Source organism: Stenella coeruleoalba (assembly GCF_951394435.1).
Source record: "Stenella coeruleoalba genome assembly, chromosome: 14".
NCBI lineage: Eukaryota > Metazoa > Chordata > Mammalia > Artiodactyla > Delphinidae > Stenella > Stenella coeruleoalba.
The window spans coordinates 46,933,239-46,960,338 of NC_137160.1; the positions used below are offsets into that span (position 1 = coordinate 46,933,239).

The 27,100-nt window shown below is 38.7% G+C and overlaps 1 protein-coding gene across 9 annotated transcripts in view; it reads left to right on the forward strand.

Moving 5' to 3' along the window:
* Positions 1–27,100, forward strand: part of CHST9 (carbohydrate sulfotransferase 9) — a 785,034-nt gene that overhangs the window by 568,990 nt on the left and 188,944 nt on the right. For 8 of the 9 annotated variants that reach the window (XM_079942964.1, XM_079942961.1, XM_079942965.1 and 5 more), the window contains one exon: positions 16,587–16,794. In XM_079942964.1, coding sequence (XP_079799090.1) covers positions 16,674–16,794 — 121 coding nt within the window. In that variant the 5' untranslated portion in view covers positions 16,587–16,673. Of the gene's footprint in view, positions 1–13,789; positions 13,887–16,586; positions 16,795–27,100 lie in introns of those variants that run through there. The other variant, XM_079942967.1, reaches the window with a different exon arrangement.

The window sequence follows — 27,100 nt, forward strand, 5'->3', positions numbered from 1 at the left end:
ACTATGTCTTACTAATTTTCTGCCTGCTGGATTTGTCCATTTCTGGTAGAGGGGTGTTGAGATCTCCAACTATAATAGCAGATTCATCTGTTTTTGTTACAGTTCTATCAATTTTTGCCTCCCATAGTTTGACACTCTCTTGTTAGACACGTACACATTAAGATTTATGTCTTCTTAGAGAACTAACCCCTTTATCATTATGTAATGTTCCTGTCTATCTCTGATAACTTTCCTTGCTGTAAAGTCAAAAACAACCTAATTGAATCCTCTGCTTAAGGTTCCACAAGGCTGCAATTAAGCAGTTGGCTGGGCCCCATTTTTCATCTGAAGCCCAGGGTCTTCTTTCAGGCCCGTTGAGTTTATGGGCAGAATTCTGTTCCTTTCAGCAATAGGTCTGAGAGCCTCAGCTCTTAGACACCATCCCTCTCCAAAGGAAGTTCACAGCTAGCTTTTTGCCTCTTCAAGGCCAGTAGGAGAGCATCTCTAACGTCAGGGAAGTCCTGGACCCTCTTTTAAGTCAGGCCCACCCAGGATGCTTTTATTTTACTTTATTTTATTTTGGTTATCTTTTTCTTTGTGTACAACATGATTTGATGTACATATACATTGTGAGATGATTACCACAATCACATTAATTAGCATATCCATGATCTCACATAGTTACCTGATGTGTGTGGTGAGAATACTAAGACATACTCTTTGCAAATTTCAAGTAAATAATACAATATTATTAATTATAGTCACCATGCTCTATGTTAGGTCTCTAGAACTTATTTATCTTATAATTGAAGGCTTTTACCCTTTGGCCAGCAACTCCTCATTTCCTCAACTCCCTAGCCCTTTGTAACCACCGTTCTATTCTCATTCTCTCTTAAATTCCACATATAAGTGAGATCATACAGTATTTGACTTTCTCTGTCTGGCTTATTTCACTTAGCATGGTATCCTCCAAGTTCATCTATACTATAGCAAATGGCAGGATTTCCTTCTTTCTCATGGCTAAAGTAATCTCTTGTTTAATTAACTCAAACACAATTGATTAAGGGCATTAATTAATTCTGAAGGGTTTTTTTTTTTTACCTTTTTCATATACTATTCATTAAAATCAAATTACAGGTCTTGTCCACACTCAAGAGGAGGGGATCATGTGGGGCCAGGCCTATTAGGGTTCATCTTAGAATTCTATCTGCCACAGAGATCTTGCATATTGACTTGCATATTTAATTTCTTCTCTGGTGCCTTGACTTGGTGTTGTCATAAATACCTAAAATTCAGTATGATCAAAACTTAGCTCTTGATCTCCTTCTATGAAGACTTCCCCTATCTTGAGTATCATTTCAAAAGTTAAGTTCAAGTTTTTTCACTTCTTTCCATCTCTACAGCTGTTACTCTGATCCAAGTCATCATCATTATCCATATTTGTAGACTACAACAGCCCCCTTCCTGGTTGATTTCTTTATTTCTCAGATCATGACTCACATGGCAGCAAAAGTGATCTTAAGACATAGATCTAATCCTTTCTCTCCTCTGATTATAAACACTCTATAGTTATCTGTTGCTTTTTAGAATTGCCCTTATGGACCTGATAGGACCTTGCCTATCTTTCCAAGCTCACCTTAGGCCACTTTCTTTTATTCATTGAGTTCCAACCATACTGTCTTCTTTCAGTTCCTAGAACATGTTAAGTTCTTTTCTCTTTCAGAGTATTTTCACATGTGATTCACTCTATGGGGAACTCTCTCCCTTTACCAGCACAATTTGGCATGAGACTAGATCCTTCCTGTCATTCAGATCTGCTTAAACATCACCTCCTCAAGGATGCATTCTCTGACCAACACGTCTAAAGAAGTTCTGCTGGTCCTTATACCAATATTCAATATGTTGACCCTTGCTTTTAGTATTTGTCACACTTCTTAATCATGTTTGTTTTTCTTGCTTTTTCTTGGCTCACTTTTGTGTCCTAGTATCTAAACAGTGCCTATCAAATAACAGATCATCAAAACATATTTCATGAATGACTGAAGTGTTGCTATTATCAAAAAAACGGGCTAGAGTAATTCAAAGAAGTCTTTATGGGAGAAGCTGGCCTTTTTTTAAAAATTGAATATTCAAACCCAAACGCTTACATGGATATATAACTTTTTAAAAAAAAATTATTTATTATTTTTGGCTTCGTTACTCCACGTGGGCTTTCTCTAGTTGCAGCGAGCGGGGGCTACTCTTTGTTGCCATCTGCAGGCTTCTCATTGCGGTGGCTTCTCTTGTTGCGGATCATGGGCTCTAGGCGCTCTGGCTGGACTCCAGGCGCTCTGGCTTCAGTAGTTGTGGCTCGGGGGCTCTAGAGCGCAGGCTCAGCAGTTGTGCAAGGGCTTAGTTGCTCCATGGTATGTAGGATCTTCCCGGCCAGGGATCGAACCCTTTTCCCCTGCATTGGCAGATGGATTCTTAACCACTGCGCCACCAAGGAAGTAGGATGGAGAGTCAGAAAGGAAGAAAGTCCCAGACAGATGGAGTAAAGAGCAAAAACAAATTGATGGATGTAGAGATTAGCATGGAATGCTCAGGAATCAGTAGACAGAGAGGAGGCTTCACATTGGGGAACAGCAGGAAATTAGGTTGCAAAGGTATAGTTACCACCTTATGAAGAGCCTAGTGGACAGACCTTCCAGTATAGGTTTTTACATGATATTGAATATAGTTTCCTGTGCTATATAGTAGGTCCTCGTTGGTCATCTATTTTATATATACTAATGTGTATATTTTAAGGAAAGGAAAAACATTGAATAAGCAATATTTAAGGAAGATTAGTGAGGCAGCATTATTTGTATTGAATTGAAGAGATTATCTGGAGATAAGTTGTTTATCCAGAAGTCTTTTTGTTCATTTACGCAGCACATATTGATATCCCATTCACTATGTCTAAGGCGGTGTGTTTGGCATGAGGGTACCATGGGTATCACTTCAAAGTTGAGTCCTAAAAAGCAAAGACCAGCTTGAGGTTGGTGGAGGGTCTGAAAAAAAGAAGAAAATATTCATGTGCCCAGGGACAAAAGAGAATGCAGTTAGTTCTTAGGAATTTATATAGTTCAGCCTGCCTTGGGAGTAGAGTTTGAGTAGAGGTATGAGTAATAAAACTAAAAATGTGGTCTAGAGCTAGATAAGGATGGGCGTTTTTAGTCATTACACTTGACCCTTGAACAATAGGAGGGTTAAGGGTGCCAACCCCCGCACAGTCAAAAATCTGCATACTGCTATCTCTGACTCAAAAGTAAAGGAATTGATGAATGATTCACCCAATGGCAGGAAGCTGAAACCATTTGGATAAAATCAGGACTGAAACTCTACTTCTTTTGATTCCACATACTGAGATCTCTAATCAAACAAACTTTCCCCCACACTTTGTTAATTAAGATCTGTAAAATGAAAATACAGGTACTACATTTATTGACAAAAATCTGCTTGTAAATGGACCTGTGCAGTTCACACCTTTGTTGTTCAAGGGTCAATCGTATAAGAAACTTGGGCCTGTTAAAAAGTGTGAGGAGTCTTAGAATATGCAATCAGCATTTAGAAAAAAGGGACCAGAACAGGTGAGTTATTAGAACTGGAAGCATGGATTAAACTTTCATCTTTGCAGAAATTAGATCATTTCATGGGGGATGGAGCAGAGAAAAGAGAGTAGAACTCGAAGAAAGAAAAAGAGAAGTGGGTGAGATCATTAAAGCTTGAAAAAAGATCACAGTAAGGGCCAGAGATGTGAGACGTTTCACAATGGTCGACAGATCATGGCATGAAGAGGTCAGGAACTCAGAGGATATATTTTGCAGTGGCAAGAAGGCAATAACTTATAACCCTAAAAAAGGCATTTTCTCTGTGGTTGCTTGAATGCCCAGTTAACAGTTAATCAGAATATTTCAGTGTCGATGTACACTTTTGTGAGTTCCTAAGATATGTGGGTAAATAATGTAAAAGTATTTGTCAGTGCTGGAAAATGGAATGTTTTCATAAGACAAGTAGTCCCTTATAGCTTCCTTAGGTTTTCAGTTTATTTAGTCAGCTCTGAGTTTTGGTAACTAACTAATAAAAAAGTAAATTAGCTTATTTTGAGCAAATTTTAATAAATTTCATAATTTTGGTATCACTCTATTTAAGTTTTATTTGAAGTGTACACTTAAGTTTAGTGGAAATCATGCAATTTAAAGACAGCTAAACCTGAGTTTGGATAATGACTCTACCTGTTATGAGTCACGTGAACTTTCATATTTTGGTGTTTACTTCCCTAAATTGTCTCTAGACAGTATCCACATTTTAGAGCTTGATATTTTAGTGTTAGGCTTTACCTATCGACTTTCCACCATGATAGAAGAGAATTTAGTCCTTTTTCCTTCATCTTACCACACATATTCATACTTGTCCTTCCCAACCCTTCTGTCCTCCCAATAGGGATAGTATTTTGTTTAGACACATATTCAGTGTCTTTGTCGTCAGGACTATGTAAATGTTAGCCACAGCTTAGCCATGCAGTTTAATGTGTTTTTTTTTTCCTTTCCTACATTTTCTGTTTTTCTGAAGTGAATAGTATCTTGCTCTTTCATTTGTCTAATGTTCTAAATTTTTGTCACTGATTCAGGCAAACTCTTCATCATTGTCTAAATATTCTGTCAGGATGTTCAGACAGATCAGCTAGACTACAAGTTTTAGCTTTCTGAAAAGTTTCTCCCATGCCTCTGTCCTGCTCCAGTTTGAACTGCTCACCCTCTAAACCTGTATACAGCTTTCATCTTTTCATTACTGACCAGAAATTTCTCTTATGTCATCCCTTTCCTTTTCTGGGCCTACTGTTTCCTGTATCCTATTTCTTCCTCTTATTTTATACCCGTGGTTTGTGCTTTTTGGGAGGTGAATTTTTTGAAAATTTATCTGAAAAGTTTTTTTTTACCCACACCTTTGATTGACACTTTGATAGAATTTGGTAGAATTTAATAATATTTTAAGTGAAAATAATTTTCCTTGAGAATTTTGAAGTCATTCTAGCTCCATTGCCTTATTCTAGATTCCACTGTTGCTACTGACAAGTCTGATGTTATTCTGATTCTTGATACTCTGGATGTATCTGGTTGTGATCCATTTGTTTCTCTCTGGCAACACATGGAATCTTTTATTTATTCCTAGTGTTCTGAAATGTCTATGCAATGTCCCTTGGTGTGTTTATTTCATACCCATTGTGCTAAATACTCAGTAATCCCTTTATATCTGGAAACTCATGTCCTTCAGTTCCCTGAGATTTTCTTGAATTATATCACCAATGATCTCCTTCCTTTTCTCTTCTCAGTTCTTGCTGCCTGGAATTCCTCTATTATTCAGATTTTGAATCTCTTAGATTAATCCTATTTCCTGGATTTTTTTTCTTGTCCAGTTTTCCATCTTTTTGTTCTTTTGCTTTACCTTCTGAGAAGTCATCTTAATGTATCGTCTGACCTGTATGTTGAGTTTTCAGTTTGGTTATGTTTTTCATTTGCAAGAGCTTTCTTTTTTTTTTTTTTGCTCTCTGATTTCCTTTTTTTAAATTAAATATAGGGTCCTGTGCCATTTGTGGAATCAATTTTTCTGTCTCTCTAAAGATGTAAATTATAGTTCTTTTGAATTTTTTTTGTTTGTTTAGTTTAGTTAGTTATTTTCCTATTCTTTGCCCTGCTTCTTTTCAGGTTATCTATTGCTTTCTCTCTTGCCTTCCCTCTTCTGGGAAACCTAGTGTACCTTTCCTGGGTTTTATAACACAGAGCATCTTGCTTCTTATTAGTATCTATGGAAACTCTTTGATTTCAGCATTCATGATCTTTTAAGTTGGTTACCACTCCTATGCCTGCATTTATCTTCTAAAACTTCATTATTCTTTCTTTCTCTCTCTCTAGTAATCATCTCTTCCCTTATATCTTTGCAAGTTTTTTTTCCTGTAGTGTCCTTCCTCTAGATGAGGAAGGAATACAGTAAGTCCCCTACATATGAACAAGTTCCATTCCAAGAACGTGCTCATAAGTCCAATTTGTTCATAAGTCCAACAAAGTACCTAGGTACCCAACTTACACAATTGGCTATATAGTACTGTACTGTAATAGGTTTATAATACTTTTCACACAAATAATACATAAAAAACAAACAAAAATAAAGAAAACATTTTTAATCTTACAGTCCAGTACCTTGAAAAGTACAGTAATACAGCACAACAGCTGGCATACAGAGGCTGCCATCGAGTGAACAGGCAAGAAGAGTTACTAAGTGGAAGAGGGAGAGGAGGTGGGAGATGGTACAGCTGAAGGATTGTTAGCAATAGGAGATGGAGGGCAAGCTGCAACTTCACTCACACCTGACGCTGATGGCACAGGTTCTGGTTCCTTGCTGGATTCAATTCTATCTACATGCTTGAAAAAGCGATCCAGTGATGTCTGGGTAGTAGCACTTTTTTTCTCATCATAGATGACATGGTAGCGCTGGATTGCATTCTGAGTGGCTGCTGCAACCTTCGTATATCATTCTACATTTGGGTCCTGTCCTCAAAAACTAACAGTGCCTGCTCAAAGAAAATCCCATTGCCATTTCCTGCGTTGTGAATCTCTTTGGGTTTTCAGTTACTTCTTCCTCCTTCCTCTCGTCTCTCTCTGTCCTTTCTCTGGGCCTCCAATTCCATCAGATCTTCATTGGTAAGCTCCTCATGTTGCACAGCAACAGTACTGTACGATAAAGCACACAAAAGCACAACCACTTGTAGAGGATGGACGCACATGACAATGTACACCAGACACGTGAACTAACTTACACAATTGGACATGCAAATGCATGTTTGCATCTTTCAAAGTTCGCACCTTGAGGGCTTGTATGTAGGGGACTTACATAAGTTCATGAGTTCAGTCTGTCCCTTTACTAGATTTAACTAGACATACTCTTCATTGATTAGTTAACTAAATTAATTTAGATTAACCAGTACAATAATAGCATTAAAAGCATCACTAGGGCTTCCCTGGTGGCGCAGTGGTTGAGAGTCCGCCTGCCGATGCAGGGGACGCGGGTTTGTGCCCCGGTCCGGGAAGATCCCACAGGCCGCGGAGCAGCTGGGCCCATGAGCCATGGCCGCTGAGCCTGCACGTCCAGAGCCTGTGCTCCGCAACGGGAGAGGCCACAAGGGTGAGAGACCTGCGTACCGCAAATAAAAAAAAAAACCATCACTAATTATTCATAATTTTGTAGTATCCTTCAGGCTCACTATTCTTTTTTTATATATTTTGTTGTATTTTCTGCCTTTTTTATGGGATGTTAATCTTCAGAGTTATATATTATTCCTACTTTGCTTTGTTGGCGTCATTTCAGGCTTCTCAATATAACTATACTTATTTCAATGACTACCTTCTGGCAGTTACTTTGATGTTTTAATATGAGCACTGTTTTGCAGTATGTTCTTTGAAAATGCCTTAAGAGCTTACTCTGTGATTTTTGTCAGTAGATATTTTTGCAAGTTTAATTTATTTTTCGTTTTTAAACCAAGATTTGTAGATTAGCACCTTTTCTGTTTTACTTCATGTTGTTTCTCTATTAAATGGTTGCAGGCGAAGCACAGATGGACTAGAATGTGAAACAAGAGCAAAGAGATGGGGCATGTAGTAAAATTTAATAAATATTTGCATGAGATCGCTTGAAGCCAGCTTTGAGTGCTGCTCACAAACTTTGCTATCCCTAAGAAACAAATCATATTTATTTTAGAATATACACATACTTCTAGTGTTTTATAGAGGTTTAGGTTAGCCTTAGAATTTTGCTATTTTATGGAAAGTAGTGTTATCCTTTCTACAAGAGACATTATACAATGGCAGCATACCAGATGTCTAGATAATATATAATGATGGGGAAAAATCAATCTTCCAAATAGTTATTGACTGTCTAGCTAATCATTAATAGAAATAACTAACCAACATATCTGGCATAAGAAAGCAAGATACTCTATAAGTATTACACCCTTACAAGGGTTTTATTGTTACTGTGATGAGCAGAAAAGGGAATATAGAAGTAATGTAATATATAGGTGACAACATAGAAAAGATATTTTATCCAGGTAACAGCAAGTAACATAGTAATAATAAAACAGTCTATGTTTTATTGTCTCATCATAAAAATACTAATTTGAAAATATATCAGGACAGTTTGTTGAATATAAAGCAATGCCAAACTTTTTGTCTAAGTTATTTGTCACAGGAGTTTGTCATTCTAGAAGTTGTCTTAACTATTGGACATTAATTAAGTACAGATACTGCTATTTTATTGTAAAAAGTAACATTGCAAAACCACTTTGATCCATTCTGTTTTATGTTGTAGCTAACATTCTAATTTGAACTACTGCTTACTCAGAAGAAGTGCAAAGATCAAAATGACTTCCTAACATTCTGTTGCCTCTTTTTTTTTGAGGGTGTGAGGGGCGGCTGCTCCGTGCGGCTTGTAGGATCTTAGTTCCTTGACCAGGGATCGAACCCAGGCCCCAGGCAGTGAGAGCGTGGAGTCCTAACCACTGGACCGCCAGGGAGGTCCCCGCCTGTTGCCTCTGCAGTGCTGCCAGCTTGTTCTTGTTCGTTTGTTGTTGGTTTGTTTTGGATTTTTTACTAGTGACACAACCTCCACCAATCATAAGGAGGGACAGAACACAATTCTACCCGTGACTGGGGGGGCGGTGAACTGCAATGTTTAGCAAACTGCATGTTCCAGCAGTTTTATAGCCTGCCCTTTTCACTTAAGAAGGTATTGTGAACATTTTTCTGTGATCTTAATGATTCATCTTCAATGTCAATGTTATATCTACATAATAGTTCATTACATGCTGGATTTTGTTTATTTTTTGAGGTCTTTTGGAAGTAAATATATTGCTATGAAGCTTTTAAAATTCTCTGGCTTTCTCTCTGTCTCTCTTACTCACTCACTCCTACATTATCCTATTTTTGAATCATGTCACTTTTTTCAGCTATAATGCCCCACCAAACTCACTAGATTTTGTAATTCCTTTATATATTGGTCTATCTCCCTGAAAAGCAACTTCTTCCTTTAGTTGATATGAAAAACTCATATCCTGCTATCACTGAAACCGAAAACAAAAATTTAAATAAGCATATATTACTTGCTTACATAGTACTCAAAGTACTACATTATTATTTAAGATTCAAGGGTGTGTGAATGACATTTGTATATGTTAGAACTATTTTGACCTACTGTGCACTACAGTAAAACACATATCCTTTTTCTCTTCTGACACTTCAAACTCATGGTTAGAATAAAAAAATTTTCATCTTCCGGTTCCTCTCCCCAAAATCCTTTAGTCCTTTTTGATCTTCTCTCAATAATTTCACTTTGGTGTAGTCATCTTTTCTGGTCTCTTCTTTTTCCACTTTTGGGGGGACCATATTTCATGGTTAACCTTCATGCCTGCTGTTTCTTAAGTCCTTGCCCTATGTTTACTTATTAAACAAACTGTTCATTTACAGTCTCCCATGTAATAAGATCCTGTCTTAGTTTGTTAACAGCATGTTCTTTATGACAAGTTTCCTACTGCATAATCCTTTCTTTCAAAGTTTTATAAAGAAGATATTTCTACTACCCTGCTGTTCAGACTGAAGGAAATCCCTCAGGCTCTAACCTGTAACCTGTTTTATTCTCCCACTTTATCTGTGAATTCCCTCACATTTAGCTATTATTTTTATGGTGCTGATGCTTAGAACATTACCCATCCGTTCAATAACACTCTACTTCTGAGCCCTGCATTTAAAGCACAAATGTGTCTGGAGGAGGATGTTTCAATTGACTGAAGACTCCTAAACCATGTCCCGTCAGGAATGGCTGAAGGAATTGTGCATATTTATTGTTTATCTGGGAGTCAAAAGATTAAGGATAGACAGGATAATTGTTTTCAATAATTGGAAAGTCTGTCATGTAAAGGGGAGAACAGATTTGTTATGAGTTGTTCTAGAAGACTCTACTAAAACCAACTTGTGCAAATTGTGAAGAGCTAGGTTCAGCTGTTCTCTGATGAAGATCAAAGATTAAACCTTACAGGGTCTGGCACTGAGCCTTAGTCATATTCCAGCCTAATGGATGTTTATTGATTGGGTTGAATTGGCTTGAATTGAAAGAATAAACCTTTCTAACAGGAAAAACAGACTGCCTTTTGAAGTAAAAATACCCTGTCTTTCAACAAATATTTATTGATTAATTACAGTGTAGCTGCCCCCGTGCTGGACATCTGGAATGTAAAGATATTAACATTTTAATATTATAGACAACCTCTATAGGCCAGGTATTCTTCTAAATATCTTTTATGTATCAACATTTCACAACGCTGACCTCACATGGTAAACACTTTTATTCTCCCCAATTTAGATGTGAGGAAACCGAGGCACATAGCAGTTACATAATAAGCCATGTGACTAAAGTAGTAAGTCATCAAGCTGTGATTCGAACCTGGCAATCGGGCTCCAGAATCTTCATACTTAACCACTATGATAAACTGCCTCCAGTAATGAAAGACAAGAGGATGTGCGTGAATGGAAGGACAGAAGGATTTTTGGATTGGGATAGAATCCAGTCCAATCCCTGCCCTGGGCATTCCTGGCCAGCAGCTGTCCTCTTCCCAATCGCCTGTGGTCTCCTTTACCTTCCGTCCCGTCTCCACATTGCCTCTGAGTGATCCTCCCACAATGCAAACCTGATCCTTCCACTCCCTTCAAACCTGTCGTCGGTCCCCTGGTGTCCACAGGACAAATGTAGTCACCCTATGTTGATGCTTGAGGCCCTCTGTGGTCTGTGTCCACCTCCACCTCTCGCCTCACCTCCCACTGAACCCTGCATCAGACCATGTGGTTATGTGAGCCAGTCCTGCAGATTTCTTGACTGGGGAGGTAGAGTTATTGTGAGAATTAAATTAAAGAATCAATATAAAATGCTCAGAACAGAGCCTACAATGTATAACTGCTCAATAAATGTTAGCACTGTTCTTTTCATTTATTTCTGATTATCTTGCTGAAATTGCTTCACCCAAAATATAGCTTATTCCTAAGTTCGCTCACTGTACTTACAATTGCTTTGTAATACACTGAAAAATAAAGGAACTTTATTAGGAACTCCTAATTTACAAATTCAGAGGCAGAGCGAGTACCTTCAGGGCCTAGTCAGAGCTGTTCCTCTGTTTCTCTGCAGGTTTCTCAGCTTTGCTTTCCTCGGTGCTGCCTTGTTTTTTAGGCTGGCTTCCATCAGGGCTGCCAGAAGACTTCCAGCAACAGCGGGAACTATGTGCTTCCTTATTCACAGTCACTGAGAAAGAAAATATCACATCTCATGACCATCCATCCAGAGCGCTAAGCTTGGTTCTGATTAAATGGCCTCCAGAACAGTCACCGTGGCCAGACAAAGCCTGGTTCAGTGGGTTGAATGGTGACCCCATTAGTTTGTGCCCCCCACCCTCACCCCTGTATTGCCCCTCCCCCCTCCCCACTGGTAACCACTAGTTTGTTCTCTGTATCTGTGAGCCTGCTTCTTTTTTGTTATAGTCACTAGTTTGCTGTATTTTTTAGACTCCACATATAAGTGATATTATATAGTATTTGTCTTTCTCTGTCTGACTTATTTCACTTAACATAATACCCTCCAAGTCCATCCACGTTGCTGCAAAAATATTTCATTTTTTTAATGGCTGAGTAGTACTCCATTGTGTGTATGTACACACACACACACACACACACACACACCCCCCACATCTTCTTTATCTATCTGTTGATGGACTCTTAGGTTGTGGAAGCCATCTTTTATTTAACACTTCTTGGGTTATATTATTAACTACTATGGTAACTAAAACTCAGTCATTTCATTTGACTTGCTGACCGCCCTCCCCCTTATCCAATCTGTAGTTATCACTTATCTCATTTGACATAATCCCTCACTGATAACTCCTTCAAGTCATCTTAGAAATGATCACTCAAATTGCCATTTCCTTGTTTCAGGACTCCAAAAAACTTTTTAAGGACTCCCTCTATCTTCACAGGACCCTTTAATGAAATAGAATTTGATGCTGAATTTACCTCATGTTTTCCTGAATGTGATCCTGGTGATTCCTGACTGACATATAAATACATGCTACAAATTCTTGTGACTGTGCTTAAACAAATGTAAAAATAACACTATTTCTGTCTCATCCATATTTAACACTTGGACATCTTCAGAGTGGGGAACAAGTAAAAATGAGAAATGAGATGAACAATCCATTCAACAATAATCTGTATGGGTATTTTTATTTTTCCCCTCTTTAATACAAACAAATATTTGCAAGGGCCTTTGGTTTTAGTCATGTGCAGTCTTTAAAGACAGGCTGTTGTTGCAAAAACCAAACTAAAACAAAAAACTCTACACTGAACCGTAGAATGTAAAATATGAGTTTAAAACTTTTTCTTCTAAAACAGAGAATAAAAGGGCAAAGCCTTGTCTTGTTAAAAACCTTAATTATAATTAAAGTTTAATTACAACAGCTAAAAGTAGAAGGTACCTGTTAAACAAATTACACAGGAAATCAAAGCAACAAGATTCATAAGGAAGCACCTACAAATTAGTGTCTAGTGAAGGAATATGTTTCTATGTTCTGCATGACAAAACACGTTGAACAATGGAGCTATTACAGGAATAGACCATGAAACACTAGGCCTGAGAAACCATGTGAAAACTATTTGAAAAGATCAGTATTATTATACCCATTCACAGTAATTTCGTAAACTGTCTTCCTTTAAAATTACTTTGTAATAGTAATGTACTATATTAGTTTTCTTTGCTGCTATAACAAATCATAGCAAATTTAGTAGCTTAAATAGCACAAATGCATTGTCTTACAGTTCTGTGGGTGGGAAGTCTGACACAGGCTAATTAATACTGAACACAGAAATTGATAAAATACCAATAAGTTTAATTAATTATTTAACAATTAATAATAAATATATTTTTTAAATGATTGAAATTAAATAGAAAATCTCAAACATGACCAGGGTGAGGAAACCCTGTTCCATGAGTATTTAAAGCATGCTAAAGTTCTTGTGAAAACTGTAAACTTTACTAGAAAAATGTATTGTTAAGAAGGTAATTATTTTTATATTTTCGTATTTATTAGGGACAAGTCCATAGGATATGCAAAGAAAAATAAATATGTACTTTTAAAAAAAGTCATATAGACCCTTTCAGTATTTTAATAGTCTATATTTCTCCATTCAAAATTTAGGACTAAGGATTTACAAATACAACTAGAAAATTAATTACCTGTATTTTGTTATTGGAGCTCCAAATTCAATTCAGTGCAACCCATTGTTGGGTACCTGTTAGGTACAAGGTACTGCGCGTATGAGCGGGCAGAGGAAGGATTGAACAAAATACAGGAAGCCTTTGACCGTGGAAATGTTGTATAATGCTGGTACCTAAAATAGCATTATTCCAAGTAATTTCCATCTCCAGTAGTCTGCACTTTTTCCGCAGGCATGGAGGTAGATGTATGATCTCCAAATAGGTGTGTTTTCCCATCACAGCTGACCTTCACGTTTGCTTAAAGCAATACTGCCGCTCCTAGTACCTCACCTCTGTTTAATGAGAGCCATTTCCGAATGCCAACGTTGGGTTAATGGACTGAGATGGGAGAAAATCAAACGTATCTCTCCGTTTTACACGAGATTGCCTTTCTGCCTTGTGGCTTTAATCGTTCAGTTCTACTCACATCTGCCATAATAACAATTACGAGTTTTCTACCAACTTCTTACCCAGGAGGGTATGTCAGAGTATAGCAACATCTCCTGAAGAAAGAAAGGGCAAATTCTTAATCTTTTTCCAGCGTCGTAGGTAATAATTTTCCTCTGCAAACCCCCAAGGAGTACTTCTTTTGCCTTTCACACCCACCATTCCCACAGGTCTTTGGCTCTGTTCTGATTTACGAGTTTTCTTCTATCCTCTTTCATCTGGGTTAAGTTTTAATTATGTAGACAGATTGTAAAAGTCTCTTTTTTCTTGTAAACAACTATTTCTTTGTTAGTAGTAGATTTTGTTTAACTGGTTTTCTCCTATCTGAATCTTCTTGTGGACTCAGGAATTGTGTCTGTTCATTGTTTAACTGCAGCATCAACAAAAGAGAAAGCTGGCTTCCCTTCGGAGTTTTCCTTGAGGGATTCAATCTTGGAACACCTCAAATTGCAAATCTCCCTCGGGAACTGTTCTTTGTTGCATATGTTTGGAAAGCCCATAATATTTCAGTTTTGAAGCAACATAAGAGCAGAGTATCACCCACCTAGTAAGCAGTATGATAATACTCTCAGTTCTTCTACTTATTTAAAAACTTCCTCTACTACCCAAATCAAGAAAGTGCTTGAAATCCTCAAAAGCACTTGTGAAAACATTAACCGTTTTCTCTTCATCAGGGGACTCAGAGAAGTGGATTCGAGAAAGCTCCTCAGGCAGTGCTGACAATCACTGCTCTTACTCTGGGACCTTCCGTGTATAATTAAAATATGAAGGAAAAAATGTATTTATAATAGGTCTTTTCATTGTTGTTTTGCATAAACACTTTTACCCATTTGGTGGATTTCTTTTTTCTAATCACGAGATCATTCTGCCACATCCACATCTAATTCTGACCTCACAGGTTACCTTTGAAGCCCGACATCTGCGTGAACGTTGATTTTGCCAAGTATAGCTAAATATTATCCTTTCACCAGCCTAGCAATCTCCCACAGCATTTTTAAACTTTTACCTGGCACCTCACCAAACGCCTCTTAAAAAGGCTAAATCCGTATTCTTTCAGAAGTTTTTGAGGCATTTTTGAAGAGAAAGGAGAGAGAATTTTTAGACACAGCAGTGTATGTAATGTCCTGGCAGTGAGAAACCATTTATTCAGCTCATCCCAAGAGCGGGGGCGGTGTGGTCCGTGGCCAAGGAACAGAGCTAAGGTCTTTGACCAGCCTTAGACACAAAGCCATGACCTTGGCCTCATTAGCTGGGCTGCTAACTATGTGAGCTCACCATGCAAGCTACTGCATATTTGCACGGCTGTTCATAGGGAGCAGGGTTTCTTAACTTGGGTTGCAGTAAGTGTCTGTAAGCATACTGATTTTTTTTTTTTTTTTTTTTGCGGTACGCGGGCCTCTCACTGCTGTGGCCTCTCCCGTTGCGGAGCACAGGCTCCGAACGCGCAGGCTCAGCGTCTATGGCTCACGGGCCGAGCCGCTCCGCGGCATGTGGGATCTTCCCGGACCGGGGCACGAACCCGCGTCCCCTGCATCGGCAGGCGGACTCTCAACCACTGCACCACCAGGGAAGCCCAACATACTGATCTTTGACGCTAGATTTTGTGTGTGTTTATATTTTTCTAAGGAGAGGGTTTATATTTTCATCAAATTCTCAAAAGTGGATGGAACTTAAAAAAAGAGGAAGGTTAGGATTACACTAAATGAGATCATTCTAAAACAATGTCATTTCAATATTTCTTTAAGTAAAGTAACATTTTGTTACTGAGGTAGATTTCTGTAATCCAAGGTAGATTTCTCTACTCCCATGTTATTGTGGGAGAGGCCCTTGAACTCTGACCTTTTCATTATTTATCCTTTTATGCCTTTGAGGGAATTTAAGTGGTTGTTTTTGTTTGTTTGTTTGCACGGGCCTCTCACTGTTGTGGCCTCTCCCGTTGCGGAGCACAGGCTCCGGACGCGCAGGCTCAGCGGCCATGGCTCACGGGCTCAGCCGCTCCGCGGCATGTGGGAGCTTCCCGGACCGGGGCACGAACCCGTGTCCCCTGCAACGGCAGGCGGACTCTCAACCACTGCGCCACCAGGGAACCCCAAGTGTACTCTTTTTTTTTTTTTCTTTTGCGGTACTGGGCCTCTCACTGCTGTGGCCTCTCACATTGCGGAGCACAGGCTCCGGACGCGCAGGCCCAGCGGCCATGGCTCACGGGCCCAGCCGCTCCGCGGCATGTGGGATCTTCCCGGACCGGGGCACGAACCCGCGTCCCCTGCATCGGCAGGCGGACTCCCAACCACTGCACCACCAGGGAAGCCCCAAGTGTACTCTTTAAGTTGGAGAAACCTACTACTTTTCAAGGAGAGGGAAATGAGAGATTGAACCCTTCATTTTTGAATTTTTATATATTTTTAAGACATGAAGTGGTGTTTTCCCCCTTTATCTACAAACATGTTTTTCAAAATCCCTTCCTCAACAGTCTATTCTGAGAGTCTTCTTTCCCCTCAAAGCCATTCTAAGATAACTTGAACCTGACTTTACGATATAGGAGAGCTGAAGTCTGGGATGCTTCCCCTAATTAAATGTTAGGCTGTTACTTATTAACTGTAGGATAGCACATTCCTTAGATAAGATAAAGGCAACAATAGAAAATTGCCATTCTAGGGCCATCAACTACAGTCTCTTCTGTCTTCAGAGTGTTAAAGTTCATGGATATCCTCAGTATTGTTGATATACTGTATATCTGTACCATATTCGGGAAGAAATGTTATCAGCAAGGTACAATGTGGATTTTTTAAAAATTCTAGGTTGCTTCACGGAACGAGCACTTAAGAGGAAAAGAAAGGATCGAAACTCTGTGGAAAACCAAACTATGTGGTCTTCAGAAATGAGAGATGCAGCCATCTGAAATGGTCATGAACCCCAAACAAGTCTTCCTCTCAGTGCTGATATTTGGAGTAGCAGGGCTACTCCTCTTCATGTATTTGCAAGTCTGGATTGAAGAACAACACACAGGTAACACCTCAACTTTTTTTTCCTATTTTTAATGACAATGGTCATTTTCACTTAAATGAGCTATGGTGTTTATAGATATATACAAAGTCACAATATTTCCAACAACACAGAGCATTAGATACAAAATAAAACCTCCAGCTCCCCAGAGAAAGGATGTTTATACATTTCTGGGGAGCATTTGCTTGGTCCCTTGGGACCGCTCTTGGAATTTTTGTTATCCTGGGCAAGTGGCTCATCAGCCCTTTGGCTCAGCAAAGACTGCTTGTAGAGAATCTGTCTACTCATTTATCCTACCTTTGATGTGTCTACTAAGCACTGAGCACAAGCCTAAAGGGAGCTGAATATATAGCAAACTCTTTTAATTCCTTTTTAATTTTTGTGTGGATACTCCAGTTGGTGTAGAAATTCTTTCATATCTTTAATATAAAGCAAGAGTTAGCAAACCTTTTCAGTAAAAAAAATAGAAAATATTTTAGGCTTTGCAGGCCATGTCGTCTCTATCACAACTATTCAACTCTGCCAACGGATCACAGAAGCAGCCAAAGATTATTATGTAAACAAACGAATCAGGGTGTGTTCCAATAAAACTGTTATTTACAAAAACAGCTGGTAGGCCAGCTTCGGTCCACTGGTTGCCGCCTACTCTACTTATCTTGTATACTCATCATTCAGTTTGTAATTGCTGTATGTTGGAGTCACTCAATTACTGTTAAAATGGATTATGTTTATAATGATGCAAGGACATGTTTTAGAACATCATAGAAATAGATACACATAGGTGTTGTGAAATTTGGTTGTTTTCCGTTAGTAGAAATAGCCTATGGCTTTTGACTGTTAAGAAAAATAAAAATAGAACTATTCCTTAATTGTTGCCAACTGTGGCCCATTTTTAAATTATTCTAGATATAAAGCACTTAAGAATCTACCCTGAAGGGGCTTGAGGACACGGGGAGGGGGAAGGGTAAGCTGGGACGAAGTGAGAGAGTGGCATGGACATATATACGCTACCAAATGTAAAATAGATAGCTAGTGGGAAGCAGCTGCATAGCACAGGGAGATCATCTCGGTGCTTTGTGACCACCTAGAGGTGTGGAATAGGGAGGGTGGGAGGGAGACGCAAGAGGGAGGAGATATGGGGATATATGTGTATGTATAGCTGATTCACTTTATTATAGAGCAGAAACTAGCACACCATTGCGAAGCAATTATACTCCAATAAAGATGTTTAAAAAAAAAAAAGGAATCTACCCTGAAAGATAATTTCATACTAAGTCTTAAATAATGATGATTTTAAAAGTTGTTTCCATTTTTAAATTCCTATCGTTGCTTTAGCCTCATAGACACTTTGGAATTATTTAATTTATATGGTAACTCTTGTGAAAAGAATTTGCATATAATTATTTTCTAGAGAATATGTAACATATTGTCCAAACTTATTTTTAATTCCCATTACAGTTTATAGAAACTATAATATTTTCTGTTTTCTATATTACTGCAATATTTTATCATACTAACTGATAATACTGAATGAAACCATCTGTGATAAAATAAATAGGCTGATTCCTTTTGCAGTATAATTCCTAGCATAGATCTTGTCACATAGTAAGCCTTCAGGAGGTGTTTGTTGAACGAGTGAATAGATGAAAACCTCACTGTAGACTATAGACTGGAACGCAGCAAAGAAGGAAGAATCAAAGAGATCTCATTATTGGGAGGTTTGTTAACATCATAGTCTCATAATAGATTTCCCAAGAAAAGTATCACAACAAAACTCCAATACGTAAAAGAAAATATATTCCTATATACAGACTCATGGAGAAATGTTGTGATTTAGTCTGCCGGTAAGAAACTACATGACTTCTGAGGAAACAGCCAAGTCATATGATAGCCTGACATATACAATGCAATTTACAAAATGTGTCCACAAACATCAGTAGCTACAATTGATGGAAAGCTTACTAAGTGCCAGATGTTTACATGTATTTTCTCTTACCCTGTAGACATCTCACTGGATGTGCTATTCTAAGTTTGTAGATGAGGAAACTAAGGCTCAGGTGGGTGAGGAAGTTAGCCAAGGCCCCACATGAGTGGGCTGAGGTACGGAGGGAAAGCTAGGATTCAAACCCAGGTTGTATCTCTCTGAAGTCCATGCCTCTACCCTATGTATTGCTTCTATGAGGGGGAGAAGGTGAATATTATTATCCCCTAGAGCACACATGAATCAACTGATTAAACTGAAACTTTAAGTGACTTGCCAAAAGATACAAAGCTAAGCATTTTCAAAGTATGATCCATGCCCAGGTTCTCCTACGCCTCGTGAGCCCTGAAAGAGCCTCCTAACCAAAAAAGGCAGATAAGATAAACATATGATACATGCCGTAGCATCAGTACAGGCGTTTTAAAATCACTGACTTGGTAAACCTAAGCTATGTTTACAAGTTCATAAATGTATAATCTCTTCTGCAAGTTGGATTCTTTTTTTTCTAATTTTTATTTTTCTTAATTGAGTTCATAAGTTTTCCAAGTTGGGGAATTATTTTCCTCAGTGAATATGGGCTGGTAAGACATTTACCATTTATTCTCTTAATTTTTGTGATTTGCTAGAAGTACTTTCTCTGATTCTCAATGTATCCTAAATGAATTATGTAATTTTTCACAATCTACTCATGACCGTGAGTATAAACGTTAGAACTAGGATTCCTTTAGATAACTATTTTACTGAAGAAACATTTTATTATTCTTCAATAAGACGTCATCTGGAGTTTTGTCTTATACTAGGCTGTTGTCTTAGGTTGTAATTCTGTAGTTTTCTAGGTAGACAGGTCCCTATGTATTTTATATGTGTTTCATATAACATCAGGCATTTTTAAAGGCAGTCTCTTTAAATCAGAAAATATCTGAATGTATGCTTTGATGTTAAGTTAAAAATTGGAAAATCTGAGTTTTGGACGCTTTCAAACTGTCACTCACAGAACTTTGGAAGATGTTTTGGTTCCAGAGATCCTCTGTAAGTAGAGCAGATTTTAAAGCTTTGGGTGGTTTGATCTCATATACATTTCAGTTGTATGTAAGAACCCTTAGGTTCTTTTCATACCTTTTTTCTTTTGAGGCTTTTAAAATTCAGTAAGATACAGACTGTTTTCTATACCTCCCTAGTTTTCCTGGGCTGCTTCTTATTAAAATAAAATGCTTCAGTTTTCCTGGGCTGCTTCTTATTAAAATAAAATGCTTATTAAAATAAAATGCTTTAATAAAAAAAGTCTTAAGTATGCTACGATGTGCTAGTAAAAGATTATGAATAGATAAGATCTTTTTGGAGGCAAAGAGGAAAAATGTGTCACGGAGAAATGAAATTCTATCCAATTATACAACAGTTTCATATGGGCATCCATTTCAATACCATCATCAATTAAATTATGCCTTTCTCTGCTAATTTTCAGTATGTGGTTGCATTATTATGAACTTTATTTTGTACATTTCTTTTCCCTGGTTGTTAGGAGTGCAAATTTTACATTCAGAGGAAACTTGAAAATCTCAGATCTCCTTGTTAACTCTGGACAAATCTCTTAGCCTCTCTAAGCCTCGATTTTCTCATCTGTAAAATGGGGATAATAATGTTTTCCATATAGGATTGCAGTGAGGATCAAAGGAGACAGTGCCTGCAAAGCACTTAGCAGGGTGCCTGGCAAGCAGTAGTGCCCAATAAGTGTGAGCTGTTATTATGGTCCTGGAAATGATGCAGAGCGTCTGCAGACTTGCTTTTTCTGAGTTATCCCAGTTAAGACTCAGCCGCGATTCAGGAAAACAACCCCAAGCTTGTGCCTTGACTGATTAAGAGGAAAAAAGAAAAAATGAAGGCTCAGTTCCAGCTCTGGTTAAAATAGTTGGGAGACTCTAACTGGCACAGAGCCATTGTGTTTCACAATGTAGACACTGGACAGGGAGAGATGGGATTGAGTGGCAGAGAGGAGAGTTCGGGCCCAGGACGATCTCAGGTCTGTACAGGCTGCCCAAGGTTAGGGTACTCATTCATTCAACAGCGTTTATTGAAGACCTAACAATCGGAGGCGCCAATAGAGAACCAGATATAACCCCTGTTCTCAAGGAGACTATAGTCTCATGGATTGTAAGGGAGAAAATGGTCTTGAGTCCAGGCCAAGGCTTTGGTACAAAAGGACGGTCCATTGTGACAGGAAGGAGATAGGCCCTTCTTTATGAGGTAAAGTAATGAGTTAAGACCAGGAGAAAGAGCCCAATCAGTTGTCAGTAATGGGACTGCTGACCAGATAAAATGTTAAAAGGAGCAGTGTAGGGGTGGGAGCAGGGTCAGCAGAGGCAGAGGACCAGATCCAAGCAGAACAGGTACCTGTCTGGGGAAGATGCAGTAATGAGGAGGGCCATCTCAGGATAAATCACAACAGTGGCTCATTTTTTCCCCCAGCTCCTGTTGAAATTTGCAATTCGGTGCTCTTTCTCTAGGTAGACTGCTACTGCTAAACAGAACAAATACCAGAAGGTGTGGTACAAAATTGTTCTGTATATGCAATAAGACAGGGTGAAGACCCCATCATAACAGAGTCAGAATCTCAGCTTTAGAAAAAAATTTAAAGATTATCTTGTACACCACCTTTTTTTAAAAAAATATAAATCCAATGACATCACTCCCCTGTTTAAAACTTTTCCGTGATAGCTAATTCCCTTTAGCAAAATCTTCTCCCTGGGCCCACGAAGCTGTGGGTGGGAGCCACCTCCTGCCCCAGAGCCTCCCCTTCATTCCCTTGCCAGTGTTCCCAGCTTTACATCGATCTTTCTACCAAACTAAGCCCTGGGCTAACTCAGCGCTCTCACAGTCTCAGAAGCTGGGATGCTTTTCCAGCTGTCACCTGTCAGGGCTTAGCTCAAATGTCGCCTAGTTTGATCACCCCACGATCCACCCGTCAGCCTCTCCCACCATCTTATTTATTTCCTTCGGAGAAATGGTCATAATTAGCAATTGCCTCGTTGAATTATCTGTTGACTTACTTATTGTCTGTATCCGTTAACTGTTTTGCAACCTCCACGAGGACAGAGATCTTGTCTGTTTCACTTATCGCAGTGTCCTCGTTCCACAGCGTGGAACGTGTATTTGGTAGGTGCTCAATAGTATTGTCGGGCAGGTGCATAAAGAATGCCTCCGTAGGTTTTCCAGCATCCAGCCAAAGGATTACATAGACTATGTTTGAGTATTTATGGGGACAATGAATCCACTACTTCCCAAGGCATCCACTCAGCTGTACAGCCACCTCCTTAGAAAGCGCCATGTATTAAGGCAGAATTCGCCTCCTTAACTTCTCATCGTCCTCACTGGATCCTGGCCGGCACTGCATGAGTCTTATCCTTCCTCCATGGGCCGGCCTCATCATTTTCATGGCAAATGAAATCCCAGATTTTTTAACCATTTTATGAGGAGACAATCCTGGCCAACTCTCCTCTGAACCACTTACTTTATATTTATTTTAAAATATGATGTATTCTATTATCGTATGAAACCTGTGTTAGAAATACATAGATCTAGTAAAATCCCCTGTCAAGTAGTGAAAAGTTATTTACACATATTTTCAAATATATAAAGTAGTGAAAATTAAACATCCCACTGAATAGCTTATTTCTTCTTTTGAGATATTCCAGAATCAAGTTTAGTCTCGGAGACACTGCTTTGGGAAAGATCCCCAGTATCCTCCTTACTTGCTGCAAGTAATAATAAATCACTTTTTCTACTGAAAAAAAAAAATGTTTCGTCTTAACTATCACAAACTAAAATTGTTCCCTGGATTTATATACATTGTAAAAATCTATCTGACAACTTCTGAACATTATTATTCAGGACCAGTATTTTTTAGTTTTTAAAATTTTTTAAAGGAAACAAATTTATTTAAACAAAAACTAAAATACAGTTCACCCATTTCTCCCACCCTTCCACCCCCCCCCCACCTCTGGCAACCACCAATCTGTTCTCTGTCTCTGTGAGCTTGTTCTGTTTATTGTTTTTAGATTCCATGTATAAGAGAAATAATACAGTATTTGTCTTTCTCTGTCTTATTTCACTTTATGTAATGCCTTCAAGGTCCATCCACATTGTCACAAATGACAAGATTTCATTTTTTTATCTGAATAATATTCCTTTGTATATATATATATATACATACATTATATATGTGTATATATATATATATATATATACAAATCTTCTTTATCCATTCATCTGTCAGTAAACGCTTAAGTTGTTTCCATATCTTGGGTATTGTACATAAAGCTGCAGTGAACTTAAGAGTTTCCTATATCTTTTTCGAGTTAGTGTTTTCATTTTCTTCAGATAAAAACCTAGAAGTAGAATTGTGAGATCATATGGTAGTTCTCTTTTTAAGTTTTTGAGGAACCTTCATACTGTTTTCCATAGTGGCTGCACCAATTTACATTCCCACCAACAGTGCATGAGGGTTCCCTTTTCACCACATCCTCACCAATGCTTATTTCTAGTCTTTTTGATGGTAACCATTCTAACAAGTGTGAAGTGATAGCTCATTGTGGTGTTGATTTGCATTTCTCTGATGATGAATGATGTAGAGCATCTTTTCATGTACCTTTGACCAACCGTATGTCTTCTTTGGAAAAACATCTATTCAGATCTTCTGCCCATTTTTTAATCAGATTGTTTGGTCTTTGCTATTGAGTTGTATGAGTTCCTTATATATTTTGGGTATTAACCCCTTATCAGATATATGATTTGCAAATGTTTTCTTGCATTCAGTAGGTTGCCTTTTTCATTTTGTTGACAGTGTCCTTTGTCATGCAGAAGCTTTTTAGTTTGATGTAGTCCCACCTGTTTAGTTTTGCTTTTGTTGTTTTTGCTCTTGGAGTCAGATGCAAAAAATTATCTCCAAGATCTATGTCAGGGAGCTTACAGCCTATGTTTTCTTCTAAGAGTTTTATGGTTTCAGGTGTTACATTCAAGTCTTTCATCCATTTTGAGTTAATTTTTGTGTATGGTGTAAAATAGTGGTCCAGTTTCATTTTTTTGCATGTGGCTGTCCAGTTTCCCCAACACCATTTATTGAAGAGACTGTCTTGTCCCCATTATATATTCTTGGCTTCTTTGTTGTAAATTAATATGTAGGGGTTTATTTCTGGGCTCTCTATTCTAGTCTATTGATTTATGTGTCTATTTTTAATGCCGGTACCATACTGTTTTAGTCACTGTAGCTTTGTAATATAGCTTTGTTCCAGCTTTTTTCTTTTTTCAAGAATGCATTGGCAGGACCAATAACGTTTTAGATATTAATTGATAGTGTTTTTACATCTTTACCTTAAACAGAAACTTATTTGACTTTTCATACCTCTAATGACATTTTTTCTGATTCCTACTAGTTTATTTCTGATTTACACTAAATAAGTACTGATATCTGAGTTTAGTTTAGCATTCAACATTAGCATCTAAAGTCAATTGTTTAGCTATAAATTATCATACCTAGCATATGAAAGAATCACATAGCTATAATCCCACCTTTTCAAAACTCATTGTCACCAATCCAGGCTCTATAGGACTCTGATTCCAAAAATAGTTGGCCTGAAAAGTATGTTCATTTTGGTCAATGATGTGAACTTTCTGTAAGCCAGGGCTTTATTCAGATCTTCAATGCTGTCATCAATGGCAAGATTGCCAAAACAGATGGCTACTTTTAATTTTTTTCTTTTGCAAAAGTACAATAAACATCAATAGGCTCAGGTTATATTTTAACCTTCTTGTGTTTGTATGAAAATGATAAGTAGTAGCTACAAGCTTCTGATTTTAGGCAAAGTAAAGCCACCTTATTGTTCTCTTGGACAGTTAATTGATTCAGGACCTCACAGACAAACTGGCCTCCATGCTTTGGTATAATATTTCTAACAAGATTCCATCTTGCTTTTTTCCAAACTAAATATATTTGTGGCCTATACATAAGTCTTGCTTTTAGACTGGTTTGGCATAATTCTTTTCTCTTGAGCCTCTCTGATGAGAAAGTGTATTCTTCTCCTCTGAAATCAGGCTGTTTTTCCTGATTTTGATGTTGCTGTATTGAAATTCTATTTTCCCCCAGGGGATCTTTGTATAACCTGACCTGGAGCAAAGGCACGTATATCATGAGGACTTTATGCTTACTGTCAATCATATCCTCAGGAAAATAAAATTGCTTTTAAAAGTCACTTGTTTGAGTTACTTCCTCTGGTTTTGATGAAGGTTGCAACCATTTTTTAATCAAATAAACACCTACTCCCTCTGCCTACCTCTGGACACCGCCATCTCCCATCTTCCTTTTACCTGATTTTTCCCATCTCAGTTGACTTAGCTGTTCTCTCCTCCTGGAACATGTTTTCCTTCACTGTTTCCATTGCTGGCTTTTCCTTATCCTTCAGGGTATAGCTTAAATATCACCTTCTCTCAACTTCTTATGTAAAGTTGATATCCTCTGATGGTTTATCTCCCAGCCCCTGTTATTTATTACTTCTTAAAATTTATGTCATGGCACTTATTCTATCTGTAATCATTCTTTTTGTTTATTTACATATGCTCTACCTCTCACAATACAAGTTCCCAAGGACAGGGAACTTGTATGTTGGTCACCAATGTCCATTCAGAGCCTGTCACCCACTTTCAGATCCTGATGTCAATTCTCACTTCATTATGTACTCCCAGTGCCCTCCCAATTCCATGTGTATTCTTATCCACTCAGCTACTTATAACTTTCCCCTCCCAGTGGACTCTGTTTTAACTCTCTACCCTGCCTTCTAAGTCTCCTATCTTCCTGGGAGCTGCCCCCTGCGTGTGCCCCGCACCCCAGAAGCCACACAACTAGAAATGAAGGAGTAATGGTCAAAGTTGCTTAAAATCTTCTGAATTTGAATAACGTTCAGTGGCCAAGCTTTGCTACAGAGTCGATCCAATCAATGTAGATTTTTTAAAAATCTAGTCATCAATTGGATGCATTTGTTCTCCAAATATGTTCTGAGTACAGGTAAACAACAGTGCTGTTGCTTCAGCCCAGCACTCACCCTTCTTCTGGGTGCCACCCCTGCCTCTGATTCTTTTGTTCCTCCTCTCCCACACCACCTACAGAGTGTAGCAGAAACTGCCATTTGACAATGGGACCCTTCGTTTGGTCCGTTGGCAGCTGGCCAACGCTAGGCCCGTCATCCATAGGACACCACACATCACTGGTCACCATGAATTGCTAGTCTAGGGAATGGGTGGCTGATTCAAGCTCGGCTGATGATTCCCTTTCTTGACATTTTGGGAGAATGGCTCTGAGTGCCTGGACAATAAGATGCAAAACTCAGAAGCTCGAGTGGCTGTTTCCTACCACGTGGGCCAGAGCAGCTGAAGAGACCAGGCTGGAGAGAGAGCAGAAGGGCAGTTGGGAGGAGAGGAGCTGAGCTGAGGGGAGAGCCTCAGAGAGTGTTTGGGTTCCTGTATCAGCTTCTCCCAAGATTCAGGACTGTTCCTGCCTGGGGTGTTTAAGGTGGCTTGTAGGGGTGGAAGAATTTCCCCTCTGCCTTTCCTGTTTCTTTGGCGGTTCTAATACATTGACATGAGATGGATTAATAGGAGAAAAACGAAGGTAATTTCATACATATTGGAGCCCCATAAAAATATGAGACTCTAAAAGAAATAGCCAAGGCAGGAAGCTTTTACACCTTTTAGACAAAGTAACAATACATTTAGAATTGACGACATGAATTGAACATGAAGAATTGACATGACACAAGTCTTTGGGGTTGGGGTAGTAGACGGGCAAAGAAGTAACAAGGTTTGTTTATACAGCCTTCTCTGCACTGAGTTCCCTGTCTCTGGTGATAAGGATGCCTTCTGCCCCTCCTGGGACGGGGAAGGTACCTTTCACAGGGGAGATTTATTTCCTGCTTCAGGGGGACAAAGGAGGGTCAGAGGGTCCTTCTCGCACCAGCTGTTTCTCAAGTACCTTTAATTCAAAATAATCAACATGCCAAAGTGACATATTTGGGGGTGACATATTCTGAACCCCTACAGGCTCAACTTGGGCTTCTGTCACCTGCAGCCCAAAGAGTCCTAATAAATCCACACCAGCTCTCATACCTTCCTTCCCACCCTCGGTGAGCAGCCATCTTTCTCAAAGTGGGGTTACTGGAGCTTAGAGGGGCCTCATAAAGAGCCCCATTAGCTTTATTCATCTCTTAGAGTAGGGTAAGGGGCAAAGGGCACAGACCAGTCCTCCTTCACTGTTATTGATTTATCTCACACCATGGACCACAGGAT